Genomic DNA, 27,759 nt, shown 5'->3' on the forward strand with positions numbered 1-27,759 from the left:
GAACGGTTAACAGGCACGCGGAGACTCCTTTTGAAGCACGGAGTCTCTGGATGCTGTCGCATAGGAGTGGTAGGGATGAAGTGACTGAGCTCCTAGGCCATCGGCTCATCTGGGCTGCGTCGGGGCGAGTGACGAGCTCAGTCCCCTCCCCTCCCTCTTCTCTCGGTGTGGCACCGGCTAGTGACGTCGTGGGTGTGATGGCCGCCGCGAGGCCGGGAAGGTGAAGGTGAGAGGCGAGCGCGCCGGGGTGGTGGAACCGACAGGCCCCCGCCGGGAAAGTCCTGAGCGGCCCAGCTTAGGACGCTGGGGCCCCTGGGACTCAGGCTTGGGCCCAGGCTCAGGCTCGGGTCACACGGGCGTTCCCCTGCTGCGACCTCGCCGTCGAGCCCCTCCTCGGCTCTGAGGAGGGGGCGGGCCGCAGGACCCTGAGCTGGGAGGTGGGCTCCTCGAAGCTCCCGGCACCCTGCTTCCTAGCCCTGTGGTCACATCCCTTTTCCAGTTTTCATCCAATACTTTTCTATTTTCTTTTTGCCAGCATTTTTTTTTTCAGGACCCAGTTCACTGCCATTTATGGCGGAGGTTCTTTCACTTGTATAACTTCTCATTGCCCCGTTAAGACCTCGAGGCTTGGAGCTATTCTTATCTGCCCCTGACCCTAGCACCTAGAAGATTGAAGGCCTCAGGGAATACTGAAAAAGATAGCTGTGTGGATGCAGAAATCCATCTCTTGTAATACTCCCTACCCTGTTCATCTACTTTTCCAATCATCTCTCCCTCCTTCCAGAAAAGGACTCTTGATGGTTCCCTTCTTTTCTAGTGTTGGGAAACACAAGTGAGCTTTGGAATCACAGCTAGTGTATCTTGGTCTCTAGCTTGACCACTCTTTGACTGTATATATCTTCCCAGTACTCTAAGCCCAAGTTTATTCCATAGACTTGAGGATGGAAGGGGTTACTTTACAGCAGCTGGGATACACTGGCTCCTCCTCCTTTCCTCTCCCCTTCCACTGCTAGTCCTCAAGGCCAGGCCTTGTCCTGGTTCAGCTCCCTCCTCCCTCCTCTGGATGTACCTTTGCGGGGACCTCATTGGCACCTTGCACTAGCACGGCTAGGAATGTGTTTGTGCATTAGCACTAGCACATGGCTAGGAATGTGTTTGTGCATGCCTGTGCTTTGGGTCTCTTGCCATCATCTTCCCTCTTCCCCTCTACACTTCCTCACCTGCTCCTGAAGTATCTCAGTGAGTAAGCTTCCCTCAGGGATGAGTTAGTTTGGCTTTGACTCCTGATCAGATGTGTTTTGCACATCAGGTGGGGTTTTTTTCCTTCCCGGTTGTCTATTGACCTCTCCTTTTTCCTTTTCAAAAAGCTGGGACAGGTGGAGCCAACACCATCAGTAGCCAACCTGGACCTGAATCAACACAGAGGAGACCTCAAGTTCTTTTCATCATCTTGACTCCAGCCACGTCCACGATGTCCACCCTGTAAAGGTCTCTTACCAGCTAAAAAGTAAGTGTAGGCTGTGGTTCTGGGCACCGTGGATCTGGATTGAGATCAAAAGAGTGTGTTCCCCTGGCTCTCGGGTGCAGGTCTCTTAGATGGAATCCTGGAGCACAGAGCTGGTGGCTTCTGACTTCTGTTGGAAGAAACTACTGTTTCTCCTTTCTGCTTCCATGGGATTTCACTCGTTGACAGTTCAAAACATGGCCAGGAACTATATCTCCTGAGGTCCCTGAATTAGTCTCTTTCCCTTATGCTGGCTCTTCTCTCTCTGCTTGGCAGAAGCTGGCTCCTTATCATGGCTCTGGGAGTCTGCTCTGTCTTTTTTACCCTGGATACTCTTTTGTTTCAATTTCTCAGCTTCTCCTGTGTTGTGCCAGCAGACCATCTCTGGACCATTTTATTTTATCTGCTAGGAGTTGCTGAACATAAAACTGGGTAAGGAGGTGATGTGGATTCAGGACCACACCTGGGATCCACACACCTTGCACTGAATTTTGCCGCTGCTGTGTGAACACCTAATACTCCTCCACTAATAGCCTGTGTCGAGGCAAAGCTTCTGATGGCCTTCAGGTGCTAATACTGACTTCTGTTTAGAATCGGGTTTGTTTCTGATCTTAAGTTAGTATGTTATTACTGTGCTCTTGCAACTTCTGGGGTGGGAGAAGTCTGTCAGAATGAGCCTTTCCCTGAAGTGTGAGCCTTTGAGTTTTAAAGCCTGTTAGAAGTTTCTTCTGCCCCCCCACCCTTTCTTTTGAGAAAGGCAGGCCCACGTGTACAGACTGGCCTTGAACACCCTGATTAACTGAGGATGACCTTAAGCTGTTTTTTCTTTTTTCCAGATTTATTTATTTTGCGTAACTTATATTGGAACTGGACCCTCTGGCCCAGTTGTACTTAGGGGACAGGTCCCACATGCCTACAGTGAGCCCTGTGGTAAGGTGAGGCCTATCAGGGCTTTCCAGAAGAGGGACAGGAACTCAGCCTCCTCCCACCATCTTGCTGAAGGCAGAGCCCCAGAGAGCAGGGTTCTTTGGGGGCTTTTGTGTGTTTATTTCACAAATTGAGTCCTTTTGAGCACATAGATATGTGCAGTTTGCTCTTTGGATTAAATTTCAGAATCGGAAATAATTCGTTTGTCTCTCTGGACGGGCTGAGCTCCAAACTTAGCTAGAAACTGCTTTTCAGGAAAAAGTGGATTTGGATAATTAGGGATGGAAGGTTTTAGCTTGTTTCCCTCAGTGCTATTACTAATGCAGCCTGTGCCTCTCGCAGTTGTGGATGAGGAAGGTGGAAATGGGGAGGGCGCAATGCTGTCAAAGACTGGCTTTCTAGAAGCTCAACACCTATGTAGAGACACAGCGTGATTGTAAAAACAATTCAAACTGAAAATCTGGTAAGGTTGTGTCCTCTGCGTGTGCGTGACTTAGAGTTATTTCTAGGAGGAAAGCAAGAGTACGCAAAATGAATAGGAGAGAGTGGTTTCTAGACAGAAAGCAAGGTCAGACTGGTGCAGACACACAATGTGGGGATTAGTAGAGCCAGAGAAATTCGAGCTTGGTGCCAGCTGTGGTAGGTTTCTGCAGGGCTACGATGCATAGCTGCAGGTGTGAGGTCAGAGCAGCTCCTGGCCAGCTTTACTAGTGTGCATGCCCTTGAGTCTTGCATTTACTGAACACTAACAGCTCTTGGTTTGTATTCTTTGGGCTTAAAGACAATGACTAGCATCTTGGAAGCGCTCACTTCTAAAAGCCCAGCTGTTATCAAGCAACTTTCTTCCTGCAAGTCACTTGTGGGCTGGGCACTACTTATCTCTTCCAGCTGACCTGTTTACTCCATTTCCATGGTAGCGGGTGGGGGAGTACAGGATGTGCTGGTAGGGTTACTCACCAGCTTTGCTCCCAGCATCCTAGACTGGATTGCTGGGTGACCATGGGGAGAGTCTTGTGATCTAGCTGTAGTTTACTACTGTGTGAGACCATAAGACATACTACCTTTGAGCCCTAACTGCTGGACATGTTGCTTGTGCCATCATCTTTAGTCATTTTACAACGTACACCATATCCTATTGTTGAATGTGAAGAAACCAGGGACCCAGAGTGAAATGACTGGCTTGGATCTATGTAAGAAGAACACAGGGCCTTTTATGTTGTTGATTTCAGAATCTCTGTCATGGGCAACCTCACCCCATCCTGCACTCTTTCCCTTCCTTGTTCTCCTTCTGCCCACCCCACCTGACTTCAGGGCACTCTTCCTTTACATTATTGAATTATTTTATTTCCAGTGCCCATTCTCTGAGTTCTGTTGTCTTTCCTAATTGAGAAAGCATGTCTCGGAAGCTGGGTGTGGTGGTGCATGCCCGTAATTGTAGTACTTGAGAGAGAACAGAAGGTTGAAAAGTTTAAGACCTCCATGAGACCGTGTATCTCACCACCACCACCACCACACACCATACACACCCCACAACCACACATCATACACACCCATCACCACCACACACCATACACACCCATCACCACCACACACCATACACACCCCACCACCACACACCATACACACTCCACCCCCACCACACATCATACACACTCCACCACCATACACACCCATCACCACCACACACAATACACACCCCACCACCACCATACACATACACCCCACCACACACCATACACACCCCACCACCTGAAGAAAGAAGGGGAAAGGGGGAAATGGCAGTGTGCTCACTTCCCCTGCATCCTACAAAATCTGTAACATGCCAGATGGTTTGTTGATTGGGCAACATAGGTTTGCCCCTATCTCTGTACCTGCTTTTTTGCTTACCATCAAGGTGGCCTTTCTCAAAGACCCAGTTTTAGCACTTAAACCTTCTGTGCTTTTTCTGGCTGCTCTTCCTGCTCAGAACCTTGTATTGCAGCTTTGAACACCTTGTGTACTCACTCATGAGCAAGTGCTGATGGGGTGGAGGCTTGGTGGCAAGCACCATGGGTAGATGACCATGCCCAGAATGACAGGACTAGACCCACACAGCTGCACATAGTCCCCTCAGCCTGAGAGGGCCTTTTCCTTTTCATGTCCCGGGATCTGTGGACTCTGCTGGGGACATAGTGCTCTCCATGATTGAAACTCTTCAAGTAGGACCTTCCAGGGCTCCACTCGGGGCCCAGCCACACCTGGGAGACACTAGTATATGTTTTGAGGGTTTTTTTGACCAAAAATCCATAGGACTTTGTCGTCTTGTCATGGCTTCTGTGAAGATGTGTGTAACCAAGAAAAAGACGAGATAGACTAGCAGAGACCAGAATGCCCAGTGCTAGCACAAGACAGTGGAGGGTTTTTACCTTTCTCTTTCAAATAGGCTTCTGTAATATACAACCATAGGAGGAACTGATAGTCTTTTGTTGTCATTGCTTGTTTATTGAGACAGGGTCTCCTGTAGGCCAGACTGACCGGAAGCTCAGTGTGTGGTCATACCTGGTATGTGGTCATACCTGGTGTGTGGTCATACCTGGCCTTGAACTCCCAAGTGCTGGAGCCACAGGCCTGTTCTTCCATGCCTTTCCCAGTACATCCCTTTTTCTTTTGTTTTTTAGTCTTAGAAGTAGATCTCTCCCTCTTGAGGTTCACTGGTCCTTGTCTCTACTCCGTAAGCAAGCAGACTAACAAACCACATTAGGACTGAGGACCATTGTTCCTTGACTGCAAAGTGGCCATGGAAGGGTGTGGCTGACCCTGACCTTGTTCGCACTTTGTTTTCCCTGTCTGATGCACTTTTAGGTTGATGGTGTTGAGGAGATAGGTTCAATTCCTACCACTTCTCCTTCTGAGGATTCCTTTGTGTGAGATTGTGTGACCCCAAGATCCCTCCCCTCTTTCTGCTGTACTAGTCAGTGTTGAACAGGCAAGGCAGGGATTGCTAGCACCAAGCCTGAACTCAGGACTCTGCTACCAGGCAGTTGTGAGCCAACACAGTGTGACAGGGACATGGGCCCAAGTGGACTGAGAATTCCCATCCTCTTTAAGATGTTGGGACCTTGCTTCCATTGAGTTAGGACAGAGCAGCCATATTCTTGGTGGTCCCAGTTCTCCTCCCACCCCTGCTCCCCAGCATCATGGCCTAACATTATACTCACACAGTCTTGGCTCTCTTTTAGCGAGATGTCCCTGCTCTTTTCTCGATGCAACTCCATCGTCAACGTCAAGAAGGATAAGCGACACATGGCTGAGGTGAATGCTTCCCCGCTCAAGCACTTTGTCACTGCCAAGAAAAAGATCAATGGCATTTTCGAGCAGCTGGGGGCCTACATCCAAGAGAGTGCCAGCTTCCTTGAAGGTGAGCTGGGCGCCTGCTCAGTCAGGTTCTGTGAGAAATTTGAGTAGCAGGATTTGGGGGTTCCAAACAGGCCTGCTTTAGGGAAACTTAAGCTAAAGTGTGTCATTGCCTTACCTGTGCTCTGCTTGTATTCCTATGGATCATGAGTACCAGGAACATTAGGTATGAACTATTAAGTTGGAAATCCCACGTTTCATTTGAAGGAGTTTTTTGTTTGTTTGTTTTTGGGACAGAGTTTCTCTTTGTAACCCTGGCTGTCTTGGAACTCGTTCTGTAGACTAGGCTGGCCTCAAACTCAGAAATCTACCTGCCTCTGCCTCTTAAGTGCTAGGATTAAAAGCATGTGCCACCACGCCCTCCCAAGATGAATCTTACCCCGATCAAAAAGGCAAGCAGGTGGAGGTGTGGTGTAGTGATTGCTCTGTTGGTAAAGCCTGGCTGGCATCTCCAGCACGTGGTGTATGGTGTGTGCCTATAATCTGGAAGACCGCAGTGGGAGGAGCAAGAGTTTAAGGTCTTAACTGCTGGTGAGTTTGAGGTGAAATCTTGTCTACTAAACCCACCAAACAGAAAAACCAAAAGGCAAGTAGACTAAGGTTTGAGTGTTACCTGATTCCTTAGAGTGACTGAGCTAGCTTTACCCAGGTATCTCTCATGCCACAACCCATGTGTGTTTATTTGGCCTGGTTCTGGCTGCCATAGCACCAAACACTTGTGTTTTGATTATTCCGGACAGGGCGCCCTAGTTGGTATTTTTAGATTGGCAATAGAAGTGCAAGTAGGAAACTCATGTCACTGCGTCTTTTCTCCGGTTACTAATTTGAGCAGAGCCTCTGTCAGCGGAGGGCTGCTTCCCTGTGCCCCTCTCTGTGCGGGCAGTTTCAGCCACTAGCTATCAGGCTCCCTCTAAAGGGTGCCCAGCCACAGGTCTGGAGCTTATCTGTGGAGACTCAGGTCCTGAGCCTTCTTTGTCCCTGGTTTCCTTGTGTGTGAAAGAGGGGTTCATGTGAGACTAAGAATCTTCAGGTTTAGCTGCAAGCTTGGGTCCAGTGGTGCAGGGATCCATCCCACCCAGTTCAGGTAGACCATCTCTCCAGCCTGCTCATTGTCTCACATGGGCAAGCCAGTATATGAGGCCCTATTAAAGAAAAAGACCATGTCCAGTTTTGTTAACCTCCCTGTGCCCTGCCCTGTGCATGGGGCTTAAGGAATCTTCAGGTTTGACCCTGAATCTTCGAGTATGATTGAGGCTGAAATGATTGCAGATTATGACCTGCTTATTTATCAGTAGCTCTGCTCTGCCTTCCCTGAGCCTAGGTCTACAGAGGTGGTGGCCAGGCTGCTGCCTTCCCAGGGCCCAGCTGCCCTCTATGCCCTGAGTCATTCTCTCAGGTGATGTTGTGGACAGGCAGGTGTTTTGGAAAGGTATCCTGTCACAGCTCTTTGATGTGCCTTTTAGTGAGACTCTGAGGCCCTTGTTTGTTGATCACATGGAAGGAAAGAAGCTGAGTGCTGGAGCTGTGTTTGGGATTGTTCTGGTTGGGGGGGAGGAGGCTTCACCCAGGCAAACAGTTAGAGCTAGTCAGCCTGCAGGCGCTTGTTCAGTGAAGCCATGTGCCTGAGAGCCAGCTTCCTCCTATGAGGCTTTGCAAAGGTCATGCCCATGTGCCCATATAAGGGAGGAATGTTGCTGTATCTGGAGTGGGGTGACTGCTGGAACAGGGGTGGCATGTTGGCTGGGTCACTTCCTTTCATGGCACTAGTCAGAGGGAAAACTCACTAGGTAGTCTCTGATATGCCACTTTTCATACTCCAGATGCTTTGGGGAGTGTTCTTGGGACTGGGACCTGCCAGCCTGGTAATTTGCAAGAGTTTGCTGCAGGCCCAAACACCCATCTGCTTGCCAGATAGCTGAGGCACTTTGCGGTGGATGGGTGAGACTGGATCTTGCTCAGTTTCATCTTCTATAGTGATTTTTTTTTTTTTAATCCATCTGCCTGTCAAGGGCACTGGGGGAAAGCAGTACAATCCTTTAGGCATTCATTTACTCAGCGAGTGATGGTCTAGCCATCACATGGTAGATAATGCAGACATCGGAGCTAGCCAGGTACGTGAATGCATAGACAGGGATCTGCTCAGGAGGCAGTGTGCCAGGGAAGGCTTCCTGAGCCTGTGCTGTCCATGCTAGACATGAGACAAAGTGGAAATGAGCCACATTACTTCACAACAGGGTTCTGTTCTTTAGAGCATCAGGTAAATTGGGGTGGGTAGCAGCAAGCCAAGCCTAGAGGGAGAAGAGGCTGGTGACTTTGGGGAGGTGGTGTGGTGGAGTTAAAAGTGGGGACTGGCAAGGCCTGGTGTGGTGGTACATGCCTTTAATCCTAGCAGAGGCAGGTGGATCTCTTGAGTTCAAGACCAGTCTGGTCTACAGAGCAGATGCAAGGACAGTCAGGACTGTGTTACACACAGAAACCCTATCTCAAAACACACACACACACACACACAAGTGGGGGCTGGCAGCACAAGAGGCTATGCGGCCAGACAGGCCCAGCTCTGGAAGGACCTCTCAATGTGACATGGACTGGAGAGGTCCTATACTCCAAAGCCATGTTGCTTGCTTCAAATGGTGTGTTGTGTGCATAACAAAGATTAAATGAGACCATATCTGAAAACTGACTAGAGGGCTGGCAGGATGGCTTGGTGAGTAAAGGCTCTTGTCTCCTCCATGACCACCTGAAATCTATCCCTGGGACCTACGTGGTGTAAGAGAAAGGATTCCTGCAAGCTGTCCTCTAATCTCCACATGCACATTGTGGCACACATGTGCCACACATGCTTAAAAAAATTAACTTTAAAAAAAAGTGACTCTAACAGTGCCTAGCATGTGAGAATTTTGTAAGCATTTGTCAAGGAGTAATATGACTGATGGGGCTGGAGAAATAGCTCAGCAGTCAAGAGCACCGGCTGCTCTTGCACTGGACTCAAGTTCTGCTCCTATCAGCTGTATGGTGTTCACATCTGTAAATCTGGTGCTTCTGTTTAACCTCCAAGGGCATCAGGCACAGGTGCAGTACATGTATATACATGAAGGCAAAACACTAATAAACATGAAAATAAATAGACTCTAAAAGGGAAAAAAGCAATAGGGCTGTTGAGATGGCCCAGCAGATAAAGGCACTTGCCGAGCAAGCCTAGGATTAGGATCTCAGAACCCAGGTGAAGGTGGAGGAGAGAACTGATTCCGAAAAGTTGTCCTCTGACCTCACATGTACTGTGGCACATAAAACCCCTTCCATCATGTGCAAGTAAAGAGGCAAGTGTTCAGGTAGTCACCCAGCACTTTGCATTGAATTCATTGCATTTTTAGACACCTAGGGAAGAAGATACTGCTGTTCTTATTGTAGCATGAATTCTAATTGGTCTTAATAATAAAAACCTGGAGTCAGATATTAGGGTGTGAAAGCTGAAAGATCAGAGAAGCAGAGCAGCCAACCACTAGTTCTTACCTCTATGAACTCCTCAGATTGAATGGGGTGTTCTGTCTCTACAAGTCCTCAGACTGAATGCTTTCTCTACAAAACTTCAGACTGATTCCTGAGCTCCAGTCTCCTCCTGCCTTATATTCCTTTCTCTGCTCAACCATATCACTTCCCTACTCCACCTCCCTAGAGCTGGGATTAAAGGTGTGAGCCACCACTGCTTGGTTCTGTTTCTCTTTTAGACAGGATCAATTTTGTGTTGCCCAAGTGGTCTTGAACTCACAGTGATCTGCCTCCCCAGTGCTGGTATTAAAGGTGTGCGCCACTACTGCCTGCCCTCTATGGCTAACTAGTGTGGCTAGCGCCCTCCTCTGATCTTTGGGCAAGCTTTATTTGTTGGAGCACAAACAGCATGGGGGGAGTCCTGTCAGTCTTCCTCCCCAGTCTGTTCATAGCTGCCACACAGTAGGACTATAGTAGGGAGTCTGGAACTTCCATCTGGTGGCAGAGCTGAGAGTCAACAGAGGTGGTCTTGGGTTGGAGAGCGAGGCCTCAGCATGAGGGAGGCCATCACTCTGGAGTTCTGACCAAACACTGACCCACTGTCGCCCTCCCTTCAGACACCCACAGGAATGCAGAACTGGACCCAGTTACTACAGAAGAGCAGGTCCTGGACGTCAAAGGGTATCTGTCCAAAGTCAGGGGTATCAGCGAGGTACTGGCCAGGCGACACATGAAGGTGGCTTTTTTCGGCCGGTGAGTACTTCGAAGCTCTCCCTGGCTGGTGGGTAGGGTGGGGATGGATACAGGTGACGAGGGAGGTCCTCTCCACTGGGGAGCAGTGGTGTGCCCTGAGTTCATATGCTCTTTTTGATTGTTTGTTGCTTTTATTTTTTTAATTACATTTTTATTTGATGGGGGATGGCACAAAAATGAAGAAGGTCAGTTCTCTCCTTCTGTCTTATGAATCCTGGGGATCAAAGTCAAGCTGCCGGATTAGCAGTAAGCATTAAGCATCTCACCAGTCCTTTTTAATTTTTAAATTGTGATTTTTTTGTTTTGTTTTTTTGTTTTGTTTTGTTTTTTGAGACAGGGTTTCTCTGTAGCTTTGGAGCCTGTCCTGGAACTAGCTCTTGTAGACCAGGCTGGTCTCAAACTCACAGAGATCCGCCTGCCTCTGCCTCCCGAGTACTGGGATTAAAGGTGTGCACCACCACTGCCCAGCTAAATTGTGATTCTTAACAAAACTCTTTCTGCATGGAGATGGAACTAGGCTGAGCTGTGTCTGTCACCGAGCTATGTCCCAGCTCCTGGGTGAGCCAACAGAGAGTGTGTCCCTGGGGAGATAGCAATGATGCTATGCAGCTAGCCCCCAGAGCTTTTCATCTGGTGGAGCGGAAGTCGTTCCTAGTAAATAGTGACTTCCTGATCTCCACACTCCCCAGCCCTTGGCAGCCATTATTCTGGCCTCATCCTGCCTGAGCTTCCCAGTGCTGGGATTTGACTATACTTAATTCTAGCCAGGAAGCCTGGAATTGATGAAGAAGTTACTGCTCTAGACACCATATATACATGGAATCATACGGGAGTTTTCAGAGGTTGTTTGTTTGAGACAGGGTCTGTCCGTGTAGCCCTGCTGTGGCACCACCACATGCAGTAGTGTCTCATTTAGTGACTGACTTGTCTCAGCACAGCGCCTTCACCGTTGTCCATGTCGTAGCGTGCGTGCGTGTGTGTGTTGGAGATTGCGTGTTTTTCTCAGTCACTCTACTTTATTGAGCCAGGTTCTCACTAAAACCGAAGTTGACCGATTCTAAGCTTGTCAAGGTAACCAGGTTGCCTCAGGGATTGGAGAGCTGGGATTGCAGGTGGCTGCCACACCTCCCTGGCTTTTACATGGGTTCTGGGAATGTCTTCAGCCCAGTTCCTTCCCATGTAAGGCTGAATATTCCATTTCATGTGCATGTGATATTTTTTTTGTTCATCTCTATGAACAGTTGGGTTGCTTTGGCTTTTTGACTAACAGATAATGTCACTGTGTGCACATGTGTGTAGATGTCATTTCTGGTCCCTGCTTCTGGTTCTTTGGGTTTGTCCACAGAAGTGGGATTGCTGGTGAATCCTGTCGTTCCGCTCCGAAGCTCACTAGATCTCACTAGTGTTTTCTTCAGCAACTGTACGTTGTATAGTCCCCCAGCAGTGCACATGGGTCGTTTCTGCACGCCCTTGTCCACAGTGTTCTGTGTTTTGATAGTGGCCATGCCTCTGAGTGGGAAGTAACAGTCTGATGTGGGGTTCTTTGTTTTTATTTATTTTTGTTTGGTTTGGTTTTTGGAAATAGGGGCCTTACTGTGATATCCAAATTGGTTTTTAACTCCTGGGCTCAGGTGATGCTGCCCCAGCCTTAGTGCTGGACCCTTCATGTTGGGCTCCCAGTGTGGTTTGATTTGTATTTCCTTAATGTTAGGGTTGCTGCGCTGCTTTTCGTGTGTTGATTGGCCTTTTATATATCTATATCTATTCCTTAGTTATGTTGTTCTTTTGGTTATTGTTGCATTGTAGGAGCTTTTAAATACATTGGTGGGTCTTTTTTAAAGACTCGTTTATTTTCTGTTGTGCTCGTGAGTATGTTCACTTGGTACAGGTCTCGGTGCCAGCCAGTGGCTCTAGATCCCACTGGAGCTGGAGGAGACGGTTGAGAGTTGCTGAGAACTGACTCCAGGTCCTCTGCAAGAGAAGTACACACACTTAACCACTGAGCCAGTGGTTCTCAATCTGTGGGTTGTGACCCTTTTAAGGGTCAGACAACCCATATTTATGTTATGATTAATAACAGTAGAAAATTACAGTTATGAAGTAGCAACAAAAATACTTTTATGGTTGATGGTGGCCATAACATGAGGAAATAACTGCATTAAAGGGTTGCAGTTAGGAAGGTTGAGAGCCACTGCACAGAGCCCTCTCTCCAGCCCTTTAAATACATTCTGTGTATTAGTAGATCTTAGCCATTCTGCAAGCTACCTTTTCACTCTGACAGTTATATCCTTTGATGTCTAACCCTTTTATTGGTTTAGTCTAATCAACTACGTAGACTTTTTTCCTGTCTGTGGGGTCATACCTAGTCAGTGCTGTGCTGTGAAGCTTCCCCCTTTGTTTTAAGAGTTTCAAGTGTAATGAGGATCAGGCACTAAAAACAATTAGCACCTGAGACAGGTGTGTCTTGTTTGGTAAGTGCTTGCCTGCTGTGTATGTGAAGCCCTGGGGCCCAGCATGATGGCACTCACACCTATAATACCAGCACTCGAGATGGAGGGGATGGGTTGGAGGGTTTAAGGTCATCCTCCATTTGGAGTTTGAAGCCAGTTTGTCAAAAACAAAACTACAATTCTACTTAGGTTAAAGGTCCTAGATAAACTAACTGGTGCTTGGCACACAGTGGTAGTCTAGACACTGTGTCTCAAGTCCTGTCCCTCATGACTTGTGATCTCAAGTGTGCCCTCAGCTTCTCTGGCCTGTTGTTTCTTCATCCTTTCCTGGAAGGTGTGGCCTGGCCCTCACCCGGGTGCTAGTGTCTGTCCATGTCGCTGGGCACATGGAGATCGGTGGCTTCGGAAGCTGTGTGCTGCTGGGGATTGCCATGCAGAATGAGAGAGTGTTCCCATTAAACCCTGGAGTAGGCAAGTGTGCAAATGGAGCTGTTTACAAGAAGCAGAATGTAGAAAGGGGTGTGTTAAATAGAGCATTAAAGGAAGCTTCCCTTTGGTGGGCCTGAGAAGTGGGGCTTCATGTGTGAGGAGAAGCATGATGGGAAAATAGCCACACAGCAGGCCCAGTGTTGGGAAGCAAGGACATGGGATCATGTGGACAGGATGACAACCCAGAGGACAGGGCCCATGGTTTAGGGAAGAGCATGGTTTACTTTGAAGACAGTTTCCACCAGTGCTCACTGAGTGGTGCTGAACTCTTAAGACAAGTCACGTCTGTACCAACCCTTGCTGCACCAGCTGCCTGCAAGCTGATCTGAAGCGCTGAGCACATAACAGGTCCAGGCCAAGGGATGCCATTTTAACAAACACAGAGCCCTCCTTTCAGTGCTAGCTGGGTGCCGTTGACATGGCAGAGAATAAGACTTGAGCCCAGGCTGGGCACTACAGTGTGACAGCCCAGACTGTATTGTTCATGGCCTCACTGTTGTTTCTCCTAGGACGAGCAATGGGAAGAGCACCGTGATCAATGCCATGCTCTGGGACAAAGTTCTGCCATCTGGGATTGGCCACACCACCAATTGCTTCTTGCGGGTGGAGGGCACAGACGGCCATGAGGCCTTCCTCCTCACTGAGGGCTCGGAAGAGAAGAAGAGTGTCAAGGTGGGTTCCGTCCAGCCAACTCTCTGCTGTGGGCGCTAGTGGGTGCAGTCTGGACACGGAGCAGCTAGCACAGCAGTGTCACAGGGCTCACTCACCTCCATGCTCATGAGCTTTGTGGGGGATTGTGAGAGTGTTTGGGAGGGTCGGGAAAGTGGGGCACCAGGAACAAGGCCCAGCTTGTTGAGGGTGAGAGGCCGAGCTGGCTGGCTGTGCACTGAGCAGGGAGGAGAGCACATATGTTCCTCCTGGGCTTGCCAGCAGGGTGTGGTTCCTGAGTGTGCTCTGGAATTCTCATGCCCCAGCCAGCAGCCACTGCGTTCTCACTTTCTGAGAGGCATCTGTGCTCTACTTGGAGCCAGGTGTGCATTTTGATTCATAGGGGATTAATCATTGCAGAATAAATTGAGCCTCAGGGTGATATTTGAGAGAGAGAGGCTTAAAGGGGAGTGCGATGAAAGAAAGGGAGCTGGGGAGATGGTCCCTCTGTGAAGAGTGCTTGCTGCTCTTTCAGAGAACACGAGTTCAGTTCCCAGCACTGTCAGGTGCCTCACACATTCTCCTTGAACTCCAGCTCCAGCGGATCCAACACCCTTTTCTGACCTTTGTGAACACCTATATACATGCACGTAGATAAAAATTAATGAATCTTTTAAACATTTTCTTAGTTTCTGTGTATAAGTGTCTGCCTACTTATATGTCCGTAGCACAGAGGCACAGAGGTGTCTGGTGCACACAGTCTATGCAGAAGGGCTTCAGATCCCCTGAAACTGAGTATAGTTGTAAACTGCCGTGTAGGTGCTGAGAAATGAACCCAGGTTTTTTGGGAGAGCAGCCAGTGTGTTTGAATCTTTTTTTTTTTTTTTTTAAAGGAAAGGGGCTAGCCAGTTAGTTGGTCAGCCATCCCAGGCTGCTGTGTTGTAGTAGGTGGCACAGGAGATCTCCCAGCTGATGATACTTCTTGGCCTGATGTTTATCTCCTTCCTCCACCGTCAGACTGTGAACCAGCTGGCACATGCCCTCCATCAGGACGAGCAGCTGCATGCAGGCAGCCTGGTGAGTGTGATGTGGCCCAACTCCAAGTGTCCACTTCTGAAGGATGACCTCGTGCTGATGGACAGGTGAGAGGGGAGAGACTCCTAGAATCCCAGTCTGAGGGTACTAACTCTCCATTTCTGGGTGATTCATGTTGAAGGTCCCTGTGTCCTCTCTTTGCTCTGTTTAAGTACTGGAGTCTTTCGGAGAGCTCAACCAAATCCTTCTGCCCCTTGGATTTCTTCCAGGGCATGGTTGGTTATCATGCTCACTGGCATCAGTGCCCTGCAGATGTCCCAGGAGTGGGCTGCTTGAGAGATAGGGGCACTGAAAAACGGGGGAGGCTCTACATGCCAGTCACTGTGTTTGGGTTCTGTCAGTCCAAGCTGGTTCTGGCATCAGAGGCGCTTGCTCTGTAAAACAGTCCTTGGAAGACTTGTACAACAGATTTAGGCTCCTTGCTCCCTTAGTTCCTTTCTTTCTGGAACACCAAAACACAATTCTCTAGACCGTAGCCTGGGACAACTTAGGACCTGTTTAATCATTTCACTTGCCAGTGTCTGAAATGCCATTGGCAGAGTAGGTCTTTAGCAGTCCTCAGGACATTGGCTCTGGGAAGGCTGGTGATTCCACAACAGTTAGTGTGTGTGTTGGGTAGCATATATGGCCATTTTATTCCTTTTGAAGGAACGCCCTGCGTTTTGGACACAATACTCCTACACCGAAAAATACAATACTTTATATGGTGGCCTTGAACTGGACTCAAATACAAACTTGGAAGTTGGGCATGGTAGTGCGTGCCTTTAATCACATCTCTAGAGAGATGAGGCAGGAGGACCAGGAGTTCAAGGTCAGTCTCTGCTACATGAGGCCTATCTCAATTTAAAAAAGGAAAATTTAAAACTTGAATTTGGCTGAATTTAGTTTCAGTTAGAGAACTGAAAACTACAAGTTATTATGTTTTTATAAAAATAACAGGTGCTGTCTGGTGGTAGTAGCACATGCCTTTAATCCCAGCACTCTGCAGAGCAAGTTCCAGGACAGCCAGGGCTATACAAAGAAACCCTGTCTCAAAAAACAAACAAAAAAAAAATGGGGGGGGTGGATAGGTGCTAAAACACGAACTGTGAATTCCTCAGTGATCTGGAAGGTCAGGAAAGGGGGAGTAAAGCTCCCCGGAAAGGGTAGACTTGCCTCTCTCCTTCGCCCGACTGCCTTGTAAGTCCCAGGGCTGTTTACACTGGGGCTCAGGCCCTGCACCTGACCATGCTGATTCACACCTGCCCCCACCAGCCCCGGGATCGATGTCACTACGGAGCTGGACAGCTGGATTGATAAGTTTTGCCTGGATGCTGATGTGTTTGTGCTGGTGGCCAACTCAGAGTCCACACTGATGCAGACGGTAACTCTCCTCTACCTTGTCCCTGGGCACGCTGGGCAGGACAGCTAGTGGGGCCTTGACTGGCAGGACCCCTCCTCCACCAAGGTCCTCTGCCCTTGTTTAGGAGAAGCAGTTCTTCCACAAAGTGAGCGAGCGTCTCTCCCGGCCCAACATCTTCATCCTGAACAACCGCTGGGATGCCTCTGCCTCGGAGCCTGAGTACATGGAGGAGGTGGGTGTCTCTCTGGCAGTTTGGAGACTGCCATGAGCACTAACCACTCGGATCTGCTTGTGTCCCCCCGGCAGCCTCAGATTTAGTGGATCAAGTCACTGCCTTGACTACATACTACTGGATGTGGTCACTGATGGCGGTAGTCATTCCCTTCCCCTTCCCATTCACTTTCTCTCTTTTCCTTGATTTCTCTTGGGTTGAAAGAGCATCCCTGCCATGATTATTTTCATCTTTGTTTTTCTTTTCATTTGGACCAGTACCTCTTTGGTTCACGAAAGCTCAGTACCTGTAGAAAGAGACTTTAGGAAGGCATTTGGGAAAGAAGCTTAAAGAGAATGAAGAATAGGTGTTTTCTAGGACAACTCCCAACTCTGATTTTGTGTGAAATAAAAGAAAAGGGATTTATGAGTCCAACTGCTGCTGAGACTCGTCATGGAGCTTTCGTTGTGATCCTGTCTCCACACCTGAGGGAGTGGGACCTGCTCACAATGCCTGACGCATTGTGGAGACTCTTAACCCTTTTAAGTTCTACCTGGGAACTGAGACTCTCTAGGGGTGCCTATTGTTTGATAAGTCAAGGTCCTGGGACACTTGGCTTGTCCGTGTAGAGCCAGGCTTAGTCTCCTTTCTTTCTGGGACACAAAAGAATGGTGTTAGGCAGACTTTGACCTGAGGTCGTCTGGGGCCTGTTCTGTGTCTCAAGCACCCAGACAGGAACTAGGGAGGCTGGTGGCTCAAGAGCAGAGGTGGTTCCCCACTCCTGCCCTGCTCACACACAGCTATCTGTGGCCCAGGTGCGGCGGCAGCACATGGAACGCTGCACCAGCTTTCTGGTGGACGAGCTGGGCGTGGTGGATCGAGCTCAGGCTGGGGACAGGATCTTCTTCGTATCTGCCAAGGAGGTGCTCAGTGCCAGGGTCCAGAAAGCCCAGGGCATGCCAGAAGGAGGTAACCATGAGAGCCGATGGCCTCCTTTTTTATGGATATTTGAAATGTTGGGTCTCTTATTGGGTCTGTTGGTGGCACTTGGTCTGACAGCAAGGTGGTGCTCAGAGCCTGGAGGGAGGTCCTTGTTCCTTAAAATCAACGAGGAGACGCCTCTGGGCCTGTCTTTGAGGGCATTTCCAAAGAGGAGTCCCTGAGGGGGATGACTCACCCTGAATGTGAGCTGCAGCATCCCATGGGCTGGGTCCCAGGCTGAGTGTAAAGGAGAAAGCAGTGAGCACCAGCATTCCTTGTTTCTTTGCCCTGTAAGGTCTGGGCAGGCAACCTCAAGTTGATGCTGCCATGGCCTACTGTTTCTCCGCAAACTGGGAGCCTGGGGAAGTTTGCTTTCCTCCCTTAAGTTGTTTTTTGTCAGATGATTTTGGCCACAGGGTTAGAAAAGTAACCTAGGGGGCTGGAGAGATGGCTCAATGGTTAAGAAGCATTGGCTGCTCTTCCAGAGGACGGGTTCAATTCTCAGCACCCACATGGCAGCTCACAATTGTCTGTAACCCCAGTTCCAGGAGATCTGACACCTTCATACCAGTGCACATAAAATAAAGTTAAAATTTTAAAAAGAAAGTAACCTAGAGAAGGGATTTCCCCCGTTTTCCTCTGTACAGCTGTTCCTCACTAACACTGCCATTCTCCTAGGGGGCGCTCTTGCAGAAGGGTTTCAAGTGAGGATGTTTGAATTTCAGAATTTTGAGAGGCGATTTGAGGTACGTCTTTGATTCTGGTATATAGTGATTCTGTCCTTCCAGGTTCTCTCTAGTCCTGTCCCTGGCTATGAAAGTCACAGCCTAGCCCTTAGAGACATTGGCTCCTACCTCCCTCAGTACTTCTTTCTGTTAGCCCTTGGAGATGTTGGCGACCACCTCACTTAGCGCTTCTATCTGTTCCAGGATCCCTGGCTATGAAAGCCACAGTCTAGTCCTTGGAGGTGTTGGCCCCACCTCCCTCAGTGCCTCTGTCTGTTCCAGGAATGCATTTCCCAGTCTGCAGTAAAGACCAAATTTGAGCAACACACAGTCCGGGCTAAGCAGATTGCAGAAGCCGTTCGTCTCATCATGGATTCCCTGCACATTGCCGCCCAGGAGCAGCGGTGAGAGCCCAAGTCCAAGGCAGAGGGAGTGCTGGGAAATTACGGTTCTGTGTATTTTGCTTTGGGCAAATAAAAAGATACATCTAAGATCAGATTGTTAATGTTGAGCTGAGTCCATGGGCTCACACCCACACCACATTAAAAGTTAAATAGACTGGTCTACAAGAGCTAGTTCCAGGACAGACTCCCAAAGCTACAGAGAAACCCTGTCTTGAAAAATTAAAAAAAAAAAAAAAAGTTAAATAGAACTGGGCAGTGGTGACACATGCCTTTAATCCCAGTACTCAAAAAGACAGAGGCAAGCCAATCTCTGTGAGTTTGAGGCCAAAAGTGAGTTCCATGACAGCCAGGACTGTCTCAAAAATTTTTTTTCACACTGTTGTTATAGAGTGTGTATCTATGTTACAGTTCACATGTAGAAGTCAGAGGACAACTTTGTGGAATCATATCTCTCCTTGCACCTTATCTGGATTCTAGGGACTGAATTTAAGTCATCTGGCTTGCATAGCAAACATTTAATCCGCTAAGCCATCTTGCTGGCTTGCCACACATTACTCCCTCCCTTATTAGTTAGCAGAACTGTCTCTCACCCTCACCTCTTTAGCCATCCCTCTCTGTCACCATCCCTCCCCCTAAAGGAAGCCTGAGGGATGAGGGGCTGTCTTCTGCCTGCCTCAGACACCCTGGCCAGGCAGGAGAAATGTGGCCACCGTAAGCTTCCCAGCTTCCCTTGGTGTCCCTGCTTTGTCATGTGGGGACATAGGCTTCTGAACAGTGCTCTTTTGCTTTCAGAGTTTACTGTCTGGAGATGCGGGAAGAGCGGCAAGACCGGCTGAGATTCATCGACAAGCAGCTGGAGCTCCTGGCTCAAGACTATAAGCTGAGAATTAAGCAGATTACAGAGGAAGTGGAAAGGCAGGTGAGAAGGAAGAGAAAGTTCTGTGGGGAGATTGGGGCTCCGAGTCAAAGTCAAGTTCCATGGCAGCAAATGCCGAGGGCAAGGCATCTCATCCCAGGATCTTCCTCGGCTTTCTGTGGCCCTGGCTGAAGAACAGTTTCCTCTGGGCCTCTGTCCAGGACCATTTTGATTGCCCATTTTCTTCCACCTCTGAAGCTTCAAATCAAGAGGAGCTGAGGAGGCTGCTTGGTATGGGGACAGGCGTGCAGTCCACTGCAGCCCCTCCCACCAAAGCAAAGCACAGTCCTCTTGATGCTAACAGCACCCTCCCTTGGCTGCAGGTGTCCACAGCCATGGCTGAAGAGATCAGACGCCTCTCTGTGCTGGTTGATGAGTACCAGATGGACTTCCACCCATCCCCAGTTGTCCTCAAGGTTTATAAGAATGTGAGTGAAGCTGGACTGTCTGAGGGTCCCTGAGTGGAAGTGCCAGGCAGGGAGTGCCATGAGGCCTCTCTGGTCACTGGCGGTCTTGTTGAACCCCGAGAGACTCCTGGTGGTCGTGCTTCTTCTCACTCTCTCTTTTCTGGAGGCAGGAACTACACCGCCATATAGAGGAAGGCCTGGGCCGGAACATGTCTGACCGCTGCTCCACGACCATCACCAACTCCCTGCAGACTATGCAGCAAGACATGATAGGTTAGTGTCACGGGGGACCTTGGGGTCAGTGGAGCTGCCGTATCCAAGGTGAGGCTGGAGAGATAGCTCGGTGTGTTAAAAGTGTGTACAGCTCTGGCAGAGGACCTGAGCTTGTTTTCCAGAACCCATGTCAGGAGGACCACAACCTCCTGAACTTGAGCTCTTTTCAGAAGATCCTATGCCCCTACCTCCCTATACACCTGCACCCATGAGCACATAGTCCCACAGACACGCAAATATATACACGTAATCAAAATAATCAGTCAACTAGGATGGCCTTTCCTTATCTGTTACCTTTGGTGGTGATTTAACCCACTACCTTCCGGTGTGGTGTCCTGAATTCATTCTCTGTGAACTTGGGTTGCCATGTGGGACAATACACAAGCTGAGACTTTGGCATGACTGCTGGCAGGTTCGGGAAGGTGACCTGTCAGCCAGTCCCACCAGCTGACCACCTGGGTGAGGTTTCTGCAGAGCTGCAGCAACCCTAGCAGCTGGTATGGACTCTGTGCCTGAGGTTGGGCCCTGGTATGGCACAGGCCCACACTGATGCCACTCTCTCTGCTTGCGCCCCTGACAGATGGCTTGAAGCCCCTTCTGCCTGTGTCTGCACGAAATCAAATAGACATGCTGGTCCCTCGCCAGTGCTTCTCCCTCAGCTATGACCTGAACTGTGACAAGCTGTGCGCTGACTTTCAGGAGGACATCGAGTTCCACTTCTCCCTTGGATGGACAATGCTGGTGAACAGGTTCCTGGGCCCCAAGAACAGCCGCCGGGCCTTGATGGGCTACAGTGATCAGGCAAGAAGCTGCTTTCCTCAGGGCATCATGGGAGATCACTTGCCGCCAGGAGTCCCTAAGGCAGACAGCCATGACAGTGTGCCACTCAGTCACTGGTCAGCATTGCTACTGTTGTCAGCTTGGTCTTGTCCTAATTACAAATGCAGGGGGTTTCTAGTGCCTGTCTCAGTGTGTGCTCTTCAAAACAGACCACTTGGAGGCTGGAGACATAGCTCAATGGGGAAATGTGTGCCTTGTACGCATACAGGAGGCTTTGCATTTGATCCTTGACACCACAGAGGGGAGGGAATTTTAAATTCGTACCTATAAACCACCACTTTAAAATTTATAATCGAGCAATTAGAAATACTTTAGAATAAAAATACATTAGGAACTGGAGAGATGGCTCAGCAGTTCAGAGTGCTTGCTGTTCTTGCAGAGGACGTAGGTTCTCTTCCTTGCACCTAATGATGGTTCACAACCACCTTTAACTCTAGTTCCAAGGCATCCAGTGCCCTTGACCTCCATGCACACCAGACACGTGTAGTGCACAGACATACATGCAAACAAAACATTCATACATATACAGTTAAATAAAGTTTACAATAAAAAAATACACATCACGACTTTAAATTTTAGAATAAAAAGTACATTAGGGACTGAGGAGAAGGCTCAAGCCTTACTCTTCCTCCAAAGCTGGCGTCTCAGCTTGGCTGAAACACGAAGCGTCCAGTCATTGAGAGAACAGTCTAAAGGCAGAAAGCGCTGGAGGAGGACGTTTGACACAAACCCACACACTCAGGTGCACATGTGTGTGTGTACACATGCGTGCACACACACACACACACACGCACAAATGCTTCAATTACGACTTTTAGTAAAAGTTCTGTGCTGGCAGCAGCCCAGTGGCCAGGGCTTGCATCCTGTGACATGCCACAGTGCTCGCCTTGGGCTAGCGGGCCCTCAGGAAGCAGATATCCCACTGTGGTGCGTACAAAGCTCATTTTCCCTTTCTGCCTCTTGGGAGTTGAAGAGCTGCTCAGTCCCTACCCTATCTCGTTTAGTCTTGAGGTTCATTGAGGGTGTACTTGAACGACAGATTTGTAACATCCTTCTCATCCTTTGTCGTCTCTCATCAGGTTCAGCGGCCTATCCCTCTAACACCTGCCAACCCCAGTATGCCCCCCTTGCCGCAGGGCTCCCTCACACAGGAGGAGCTTATGGTCTCCATGGTTACCGGCCTGGCCTCTCTGACATCCAGAACCTCCATGGGCATTCTCGTGGTTGGAGGAGTGGTCAGTGACACTTGCTTGGGGGGGGGGGGGTCCTGGCTCAGTGAGTGTTTTCCACCCTGGGGGGCTTAGTGGCCAGGGCCTTTCACGTACAGTTGTTCCTCTGAGACAGCACACAACAACAGGATGTTCCCACTTCCTGGATGTAGCTTGCAGAGACTCACTGCTAGTTTGAAGCCTCCCCTTCTGACACAGGCTTCTTCTTCCATAACAAGTAGAGAATAGGGAACAATTAAAGGTTAAGTAGGAGGCCTACCTGGCCCTTGAACTTCATCTCTTGCTTCTGGATATGTGACTCTGTCTGACTCAAGCCCTGAGGGCAGCCCCTCTGTTTCTGTGGGGCTCACCTTGTTCTGACTCAAGACCCTTTGCAGCCACCGTCCCTCACACCTGAGATCTCCCTGGGGGTGTGGTGTTGGCAAAGGGTGACTGTCACAAACACTGTCAGATCAGCTGAGCCCCTCCCCCTCGGACTAAGAGTTGCATCCTGTGGCTCTTTCCATAGATAGGGCCTAGGAGTGGGTCGTGACCTACAGCTCTGACCCTTGACAGGCCTTTTATAGATCTTACAGCATTTTGTTTGCCTAGTTATACCATCTGTGGGTTAAATTTACATCACATACCTCCTTTGTCAATGAAGAAGCTTGTCAGTAAACTGGCCCAAGCTCATGTAGCCATGATGAAGCGTGACATGAAAGTCTACTCTCTTCAGTGGGCTGTGAGGAGTGACTCCAGATTCTGCCCCCAGAACAAGCTGTTGCTCTGGATCACCTGTGTTTCTCTTACAAAGCCTGTTTCTCAGGTTTGGGGCTGAAGCGCAGCAGTGGAGTCCAGCGTGTGCCAGGCCCTGAATTCCATCCCCAGAACTTAAAGCAGTTCCTCACTAGATCAGGACAGTGGCTCTAACCCTTAGTTATCGCCCATGGCCACGCCAGTCCCCTGACTTCAGCTAGAGACAGTGCCTGCTTTCTTAGCCCCAGTGGAGTCGCAGAGACCTCGCTCCAGATTAACCATGCCTCCCTACAGGTGTGGAAGGCAGTGGGCTGGAGACTCATTGCCCTCTCCTTTGGACTGTATGGCCTCCTCTACGTCTATGAGCGGCTAACCTGGACCACCAAGGCTAAGGAGAGGGCCTTCAAGCGCCAGTTTGTGGAATACGCCAGTGAAAAGCTGCAGCTCATTATCAGTTATACTGGCTCTAACTGCAGCCACCAAGTCCAGCAGTGAGTAACCCAGGGACCTGAGGAAGGACACACTAATTGGTGGGCTCTCCCCATCTCTCTTTCAGCTTGACCCAAGAGCCCCTGGGTCTCAGCATCATGGGTCCCAGGACTTTGTGTAGTTTTAGCTTTGTGTCCAGGGATGACAGAGGGGTCCATGGCTGAGGAGCTGGAGGCAGGAGGGTCATCCTTGGCTATATGGGGAGAGTTTGGGGCCATCTTGGACTACATAAGACCCTTTCTCTTAAGTAAATAAATATTAAAGGTTGCTTTGAAGGGCATGAGCTGCGGGATCCTAAATCAAAGCCTGGTTACAGTGCCTCGTTAGGTCAGGAGCACGGAGAGGGCAGTTTTACTACCCTGTACTGCCTAATTCCAATCTCAGGGCAGTCTTCTGGCTTCAACCTCCTGAGTCCTGAGATTGTAGACTTGAGCCACCATGCTTTGATTGCCCTCTAACTGTGGCGTGGCAGACTCTTTTTGCACTGGCTTTGTAGCTGTGAGCTAGATGTTTTTTTATTGGTGTGCACTGATAGGGCTAGGGATATAACTCTGTTGGTAGAGAGTTTGCCTTGCATGCATGAAAACCTGCCTTTCATCCCTACCATATCACACACACGCATGCACGAGAGGATGCTGAGACTTGGAGATAAAGGAGATATGACCTTTCCTCGCTGCCTAGCTGATGAGCATCAGAGTCAAAACCCTGGCCTCTTGTGTCCAGTTAGCGTCACCCCTGGACTGATGTGTCTCCTGTGGTGATGCCCAGTGTCTTTGATGGGGCATCAGGAGCTGTTATAGCAGAGCTGGGAAGGACCCCAAAAGCAGGACTTCAGGCCAGAGCAGATGTGGATGGACTCAGCTGCTGCTCTGTTCTGGGTGGATTTGGCCACCAGTAGAATCCTGTCTAAACCACCATCTTCCCAGTTGATCCCATCTCTGTCCCCTCAGGGAACTCTCTGGGACATTTGCTCATCTGTGCCAGCAAGTTGACATCACCCGGGAAAATTTGGAGCAGGAAATTGCTGCCATGAACAAGAAAGTCGAGGCTCTGGAGTCACTTCAAAGCAAAGCCAAATTGCTCAGGTGAGTGGCCTAGTGGCCACGCTGGGGGATTGGGGCTTGTCTGCATCTCCTGTCTCCAGTGTGGACCACAGGTGCTCCTCGGGGATTTAGCTCTAGTGAGATGTTTGCCAGGCTCTGAAAAGAAGATGGCACTGGTGCTGGAGGCTTAACACACAGTGTCACAGTCCTCAGGGTGTTTGCAGATGGGGCAGAGTGACCCAGGAAACAAGGCAGTGCTGTGATGTTGCAGGGTCTTAGCACTTGGCACAGGCTGTCTCACCCAGTTTTTGCAGTCCTGTCTGGCCTGGAACTTGACAGTGAATGAGGCTGGTCTCAAATTCACTGAGATCCACCTACCTCTGGCTCCCTAGTGCTGGGATTAAAGATGTGTGCCACCATGTCCACCTCAGCTTCACTTTCTAATAGGAAAATTGGTGTGCATGGAAGCTGAGTCCCTTGTCTGGAGCTCCACAGTTGGGGTGCAGGTGGGCTGCACTTTGACTCTTCTTTCCCTGTGAGATCTGCCACCATGTCTGTCATATTTAGTTCCTTTCTGAACCCAGGAGCAGGAGTGCCTAGCACCAGGTCTCTGCACAGGAACAGGACTGGTGGTCTCTGTAGAACTGTGACATTTGCTGGGAGGAGGATCAGTTGGAGGAGCCAGGTTCTGGGTGATGGCCCTGCACTCCCTCCTCAGCTTTCCTGTGTCTTGTGGCTTTCATCTGTGAGATGAGAATATAATTTCATGGCAGCCACAGCTAAAGGTAGAAGTACTGTAGTCCTCAGCCTACTCAGGCTGTGATAGCATTAGCACATGGGGACTTGCATATCCTGCCCCCACCTCTGATGTCAGGCCCAAAGAGGACAGAGAGGTACTCAGAAGTTTCAGCACTAGCCCCAACAGGTCAGTGTCTGGCCTATGCAGAGGTGCCCCTCCTGCCCACCACCAGGGACACACCGCTCACTGACTGGCTCTGGCTCTCGGGACAATGTCTGCTGCTGCTGGTAGCCACAAAGATAGGCTGAGCTAGCACCCAAACCTTCAACTGTCAATCAAGAAAGCTGACCTCCAGAAGTTTGGGGAATCTGGGTTGCAGCAAAACCCAAACGAGCCGTGGTGATTGACTCGTATAATCAGAACACATGGGAGGCTGAGGCAGGAGGAGTTCACAGCTGAGAATGAGTTCAGGCCAGCTTGGGCGGCTTAGTGAGATTCTTTCTCAGTTCACCTCTTTCTTAAAAGCCGGACTCTGTCCTTTTCCTCATCTACAAGTGGGAAACTGTGCTATGGAAGGATTAAGTGACGGTTCAGACAGGCTAGTGTGACCTGTTCAGTCTGCTGCCTGTACAAAGCAGTCTTGTCTTCGCAGGAATAAAGCTGGCTGGTTGGACAGTGAACTCAACATGTTCACACACCAGTACCTGCAGCCGAGCAGATAGTGGGCAGTGGGGGCGGCCTACGCAGAGAGAGGCAGGGCCGCACCTCCCATGGGCTCCAGTCCTTGGCCACTGCGGAGAGAAGGAAAGCATCCACTGTCCTGTACTGTTTGAGCCTCCACACCAGTTACCCGACCCCTGCAGGAGACCCCGGTGCACACCCTAATTGGAGACCGACAAGGACGGGTCAGCTCAGCATGAGGAGTCACGCGTGTCCGTGTCTGCTCAGCATGTTCACCTGGTTGAAGTTCTCTGCATTTGAGAAGGTCTTCCTCAGGGTAGCACCCTGCAGAATACTGAGGGGAACCCTCACAGGCATCAGGCAGACACTCCCACCTTCTCCAGCCCAAGCAGGCACACCTAGAGAAAGACAATGTGGGGGTGACTGGACTCCCCGGAAGAATTCAGGATAGTTCTGGAAGGGCCACGTTTGTCCCAGAAGCACTTGTATCTTGTATTTGGCCTCAGCTTTAGCGCTTTTCCCCACTTGCAGTCTCTGAGTTGTGCTTCGTGGCCAGGCTCAGCACACCCTGGGCTTTAGACTCAGGCAGCTCGTATGGGAGGCAGAGCAGAGGGAGAGCTCGGGAGAAGGCGTGTGGATTAGGGTATCAGATGTGGTGGCGCTGACGTCTGACAGGATGAGATGGGGCTTGCCTCCCTTCTTGCCATTGAGGCCCTTGCTCTGATTTCAGCTCTTGGCCTGATGGTCCTGGTTTATTAGTGAGAGCTAGTGTGGTCCAGGTGGTTAAAGGATGTGGCAGGAGGAGTGGTGGAAGATGGGACTGCCTGGGGTGGCTGGAGAAGGTGGGTACAGAAGAGATCCCTCTCGCGACCTGACCCAGCACTGAGGGGCGCACAGCCTGTGTGTGAGTCCACCTCCCTAACTCCAGCTCATCTCTGCCTTGCTGCGAGCTCCCCGTGGCCACCATTCTCTAGACTGTACCCGTTGTCAATGCCTGCAGCTGACCACAAAACAGCATGAGAAGCCAGGCTGCCATTTTCCTACTGCCCTGACCCTCAAGCCTCCTCCCATTCTACTCCTGAACCTCCTGCTGCTTGCTTAGCCTCCTGTTGACTCTGAGCTTCCCCTTGTTGAGGGTTGAAACTGTTACTGGTCAAAGTGGGGAAGATTCCAGTCACCCAGGTGGATTATCTGAAAAAAACAGTTTCGGGTTAATGAAGCCTTGTAGACCAGGTAGAGAGTGTCTTAGAGATAAACCGTTGGGCTGCATCTCCTCCCAGAAGCCCACAGCCAGGAGCTCCCCTGGGGACAAGGTCCTGCTGGTTGGCTGCCCATGGCCATGTGCTCTCTTGCCCCTCAGCCTACCCTGTTTACTGGGATAGTGATGTTCTTGATCCAGCTCAGCATGGATCAAGTTGTGGGTGTATTACTAGGCTGGACAGATGGGGGTCACCTCACGGTGGGTCAGGACAAATCAGTGTCACATGATCCCAACAAATGTATCCTTTTTGGGGGGGAAAAATAGAATAAATTCTTTTTCAGTATAGCCCCTGAGTACTGAATGAAATTTTGAACTTACATAAGTAAAAATTCCACTTATAGCACAAGGGAGAGACTGCACCTGAGACATTTAGCGGAGCACTTTAATTTCTTGCTGCTAACTGTTGTGTGATCTTTGCTGGGGCGTGACAGGCTCCTGACACAGTGAGTTTGCTTCTGGCATATTCGAGGTGATGCACCTGTCTGAGTTACCTGTATCTCTGCTGATGTATTGGAAACTAAAATAAAGCCCCAGTTGTGACCCTGTGTGAACTCTCTGCCTGGCAGTGGCCCCGCAAAGTCTGTGGGCTGGTCTGAGAGGAAGGGACACGCCAGCCTCTGAGGGCCAGCAGATCCAGAGCGATTCCTGTATTCAGTTCTCTGTAATGCCACACACTCAGGCTTCATGTAAAACATCAGTGACTCAGCGGGCCACCCCACTCCGCCTTCTGAGAACTTG

The 27,759-nt window shown here is 49.8% G+C and overlaps 1 protein-coding gene across 2 annotated transcripts; it reads left to right on the plus strand.

Annotated features, from left to right (window-relative positions):
• Window positions 1-27,566, plus strand: Mfn2 (mitofusin 2). 2 transcript variants are annotated; one of them, XM_057784332.1, is made up of 20 exons: window positions 1-226; window positions 1,368-1,507; window positions 1,859-1,936; window positions 5,650-5,828; window positions 9,928-10,063; window positions 13,512-13,674; window positions 14,668-14,792; window positions 16,000-16,108; window positions 16,212-16,319; window positions 17,114-17,267; window positions 17,958-18,025; window positions 18,287-18,408; window positions 19,201-19,327; window positions 19,648-19,752; window positions 19,902-20,004; window positions 20,585-20,805; window positions 21,924-22,079; window positions 23,103-23,299; window positions 24,248-24,382; window positions 25,732-27,566. In XM_057784332.1, the coding sequence occupies exons 4-20, from the start codon at window positions 5,654-5,656 to the stop codon at window positions 25,799-25,801; spliced, it is 2,274 nt and encodes a 757-aa protein (XP_057640315.1). In that variant the 5' UTR covers window positions 1-226; window positions 1,368-1,507; window positions 1,859-1,936; window positions 5,650-5,653; the 3' UTR covers window positions 25,802-27,566. The 2 variants fall into 2 exon arrangements, with proteins under 2 accessions (XP_057640315.1, XP_057640316.1); XM_057784333.1 differs by lacking the exon at window positions 1,859-1,936.
• Window positions 27,567-27,759: the final 193 nt, after the last annotated feature.

This window comes from Chionomys nivalis, chromosome 11 (assembly GCF_950005125.1).
Source record: "Chionomys nivalis chromosome 11, mChiNiv1.1, whole genome shotgun sequence".
Taxonomy (NCBI): domain Eukaryota; kingdom Metazoa; phylum Chordata; class Mammalia; order Rodentia; family Cricetidae; genus Chionomys; species Chionomys nivalis.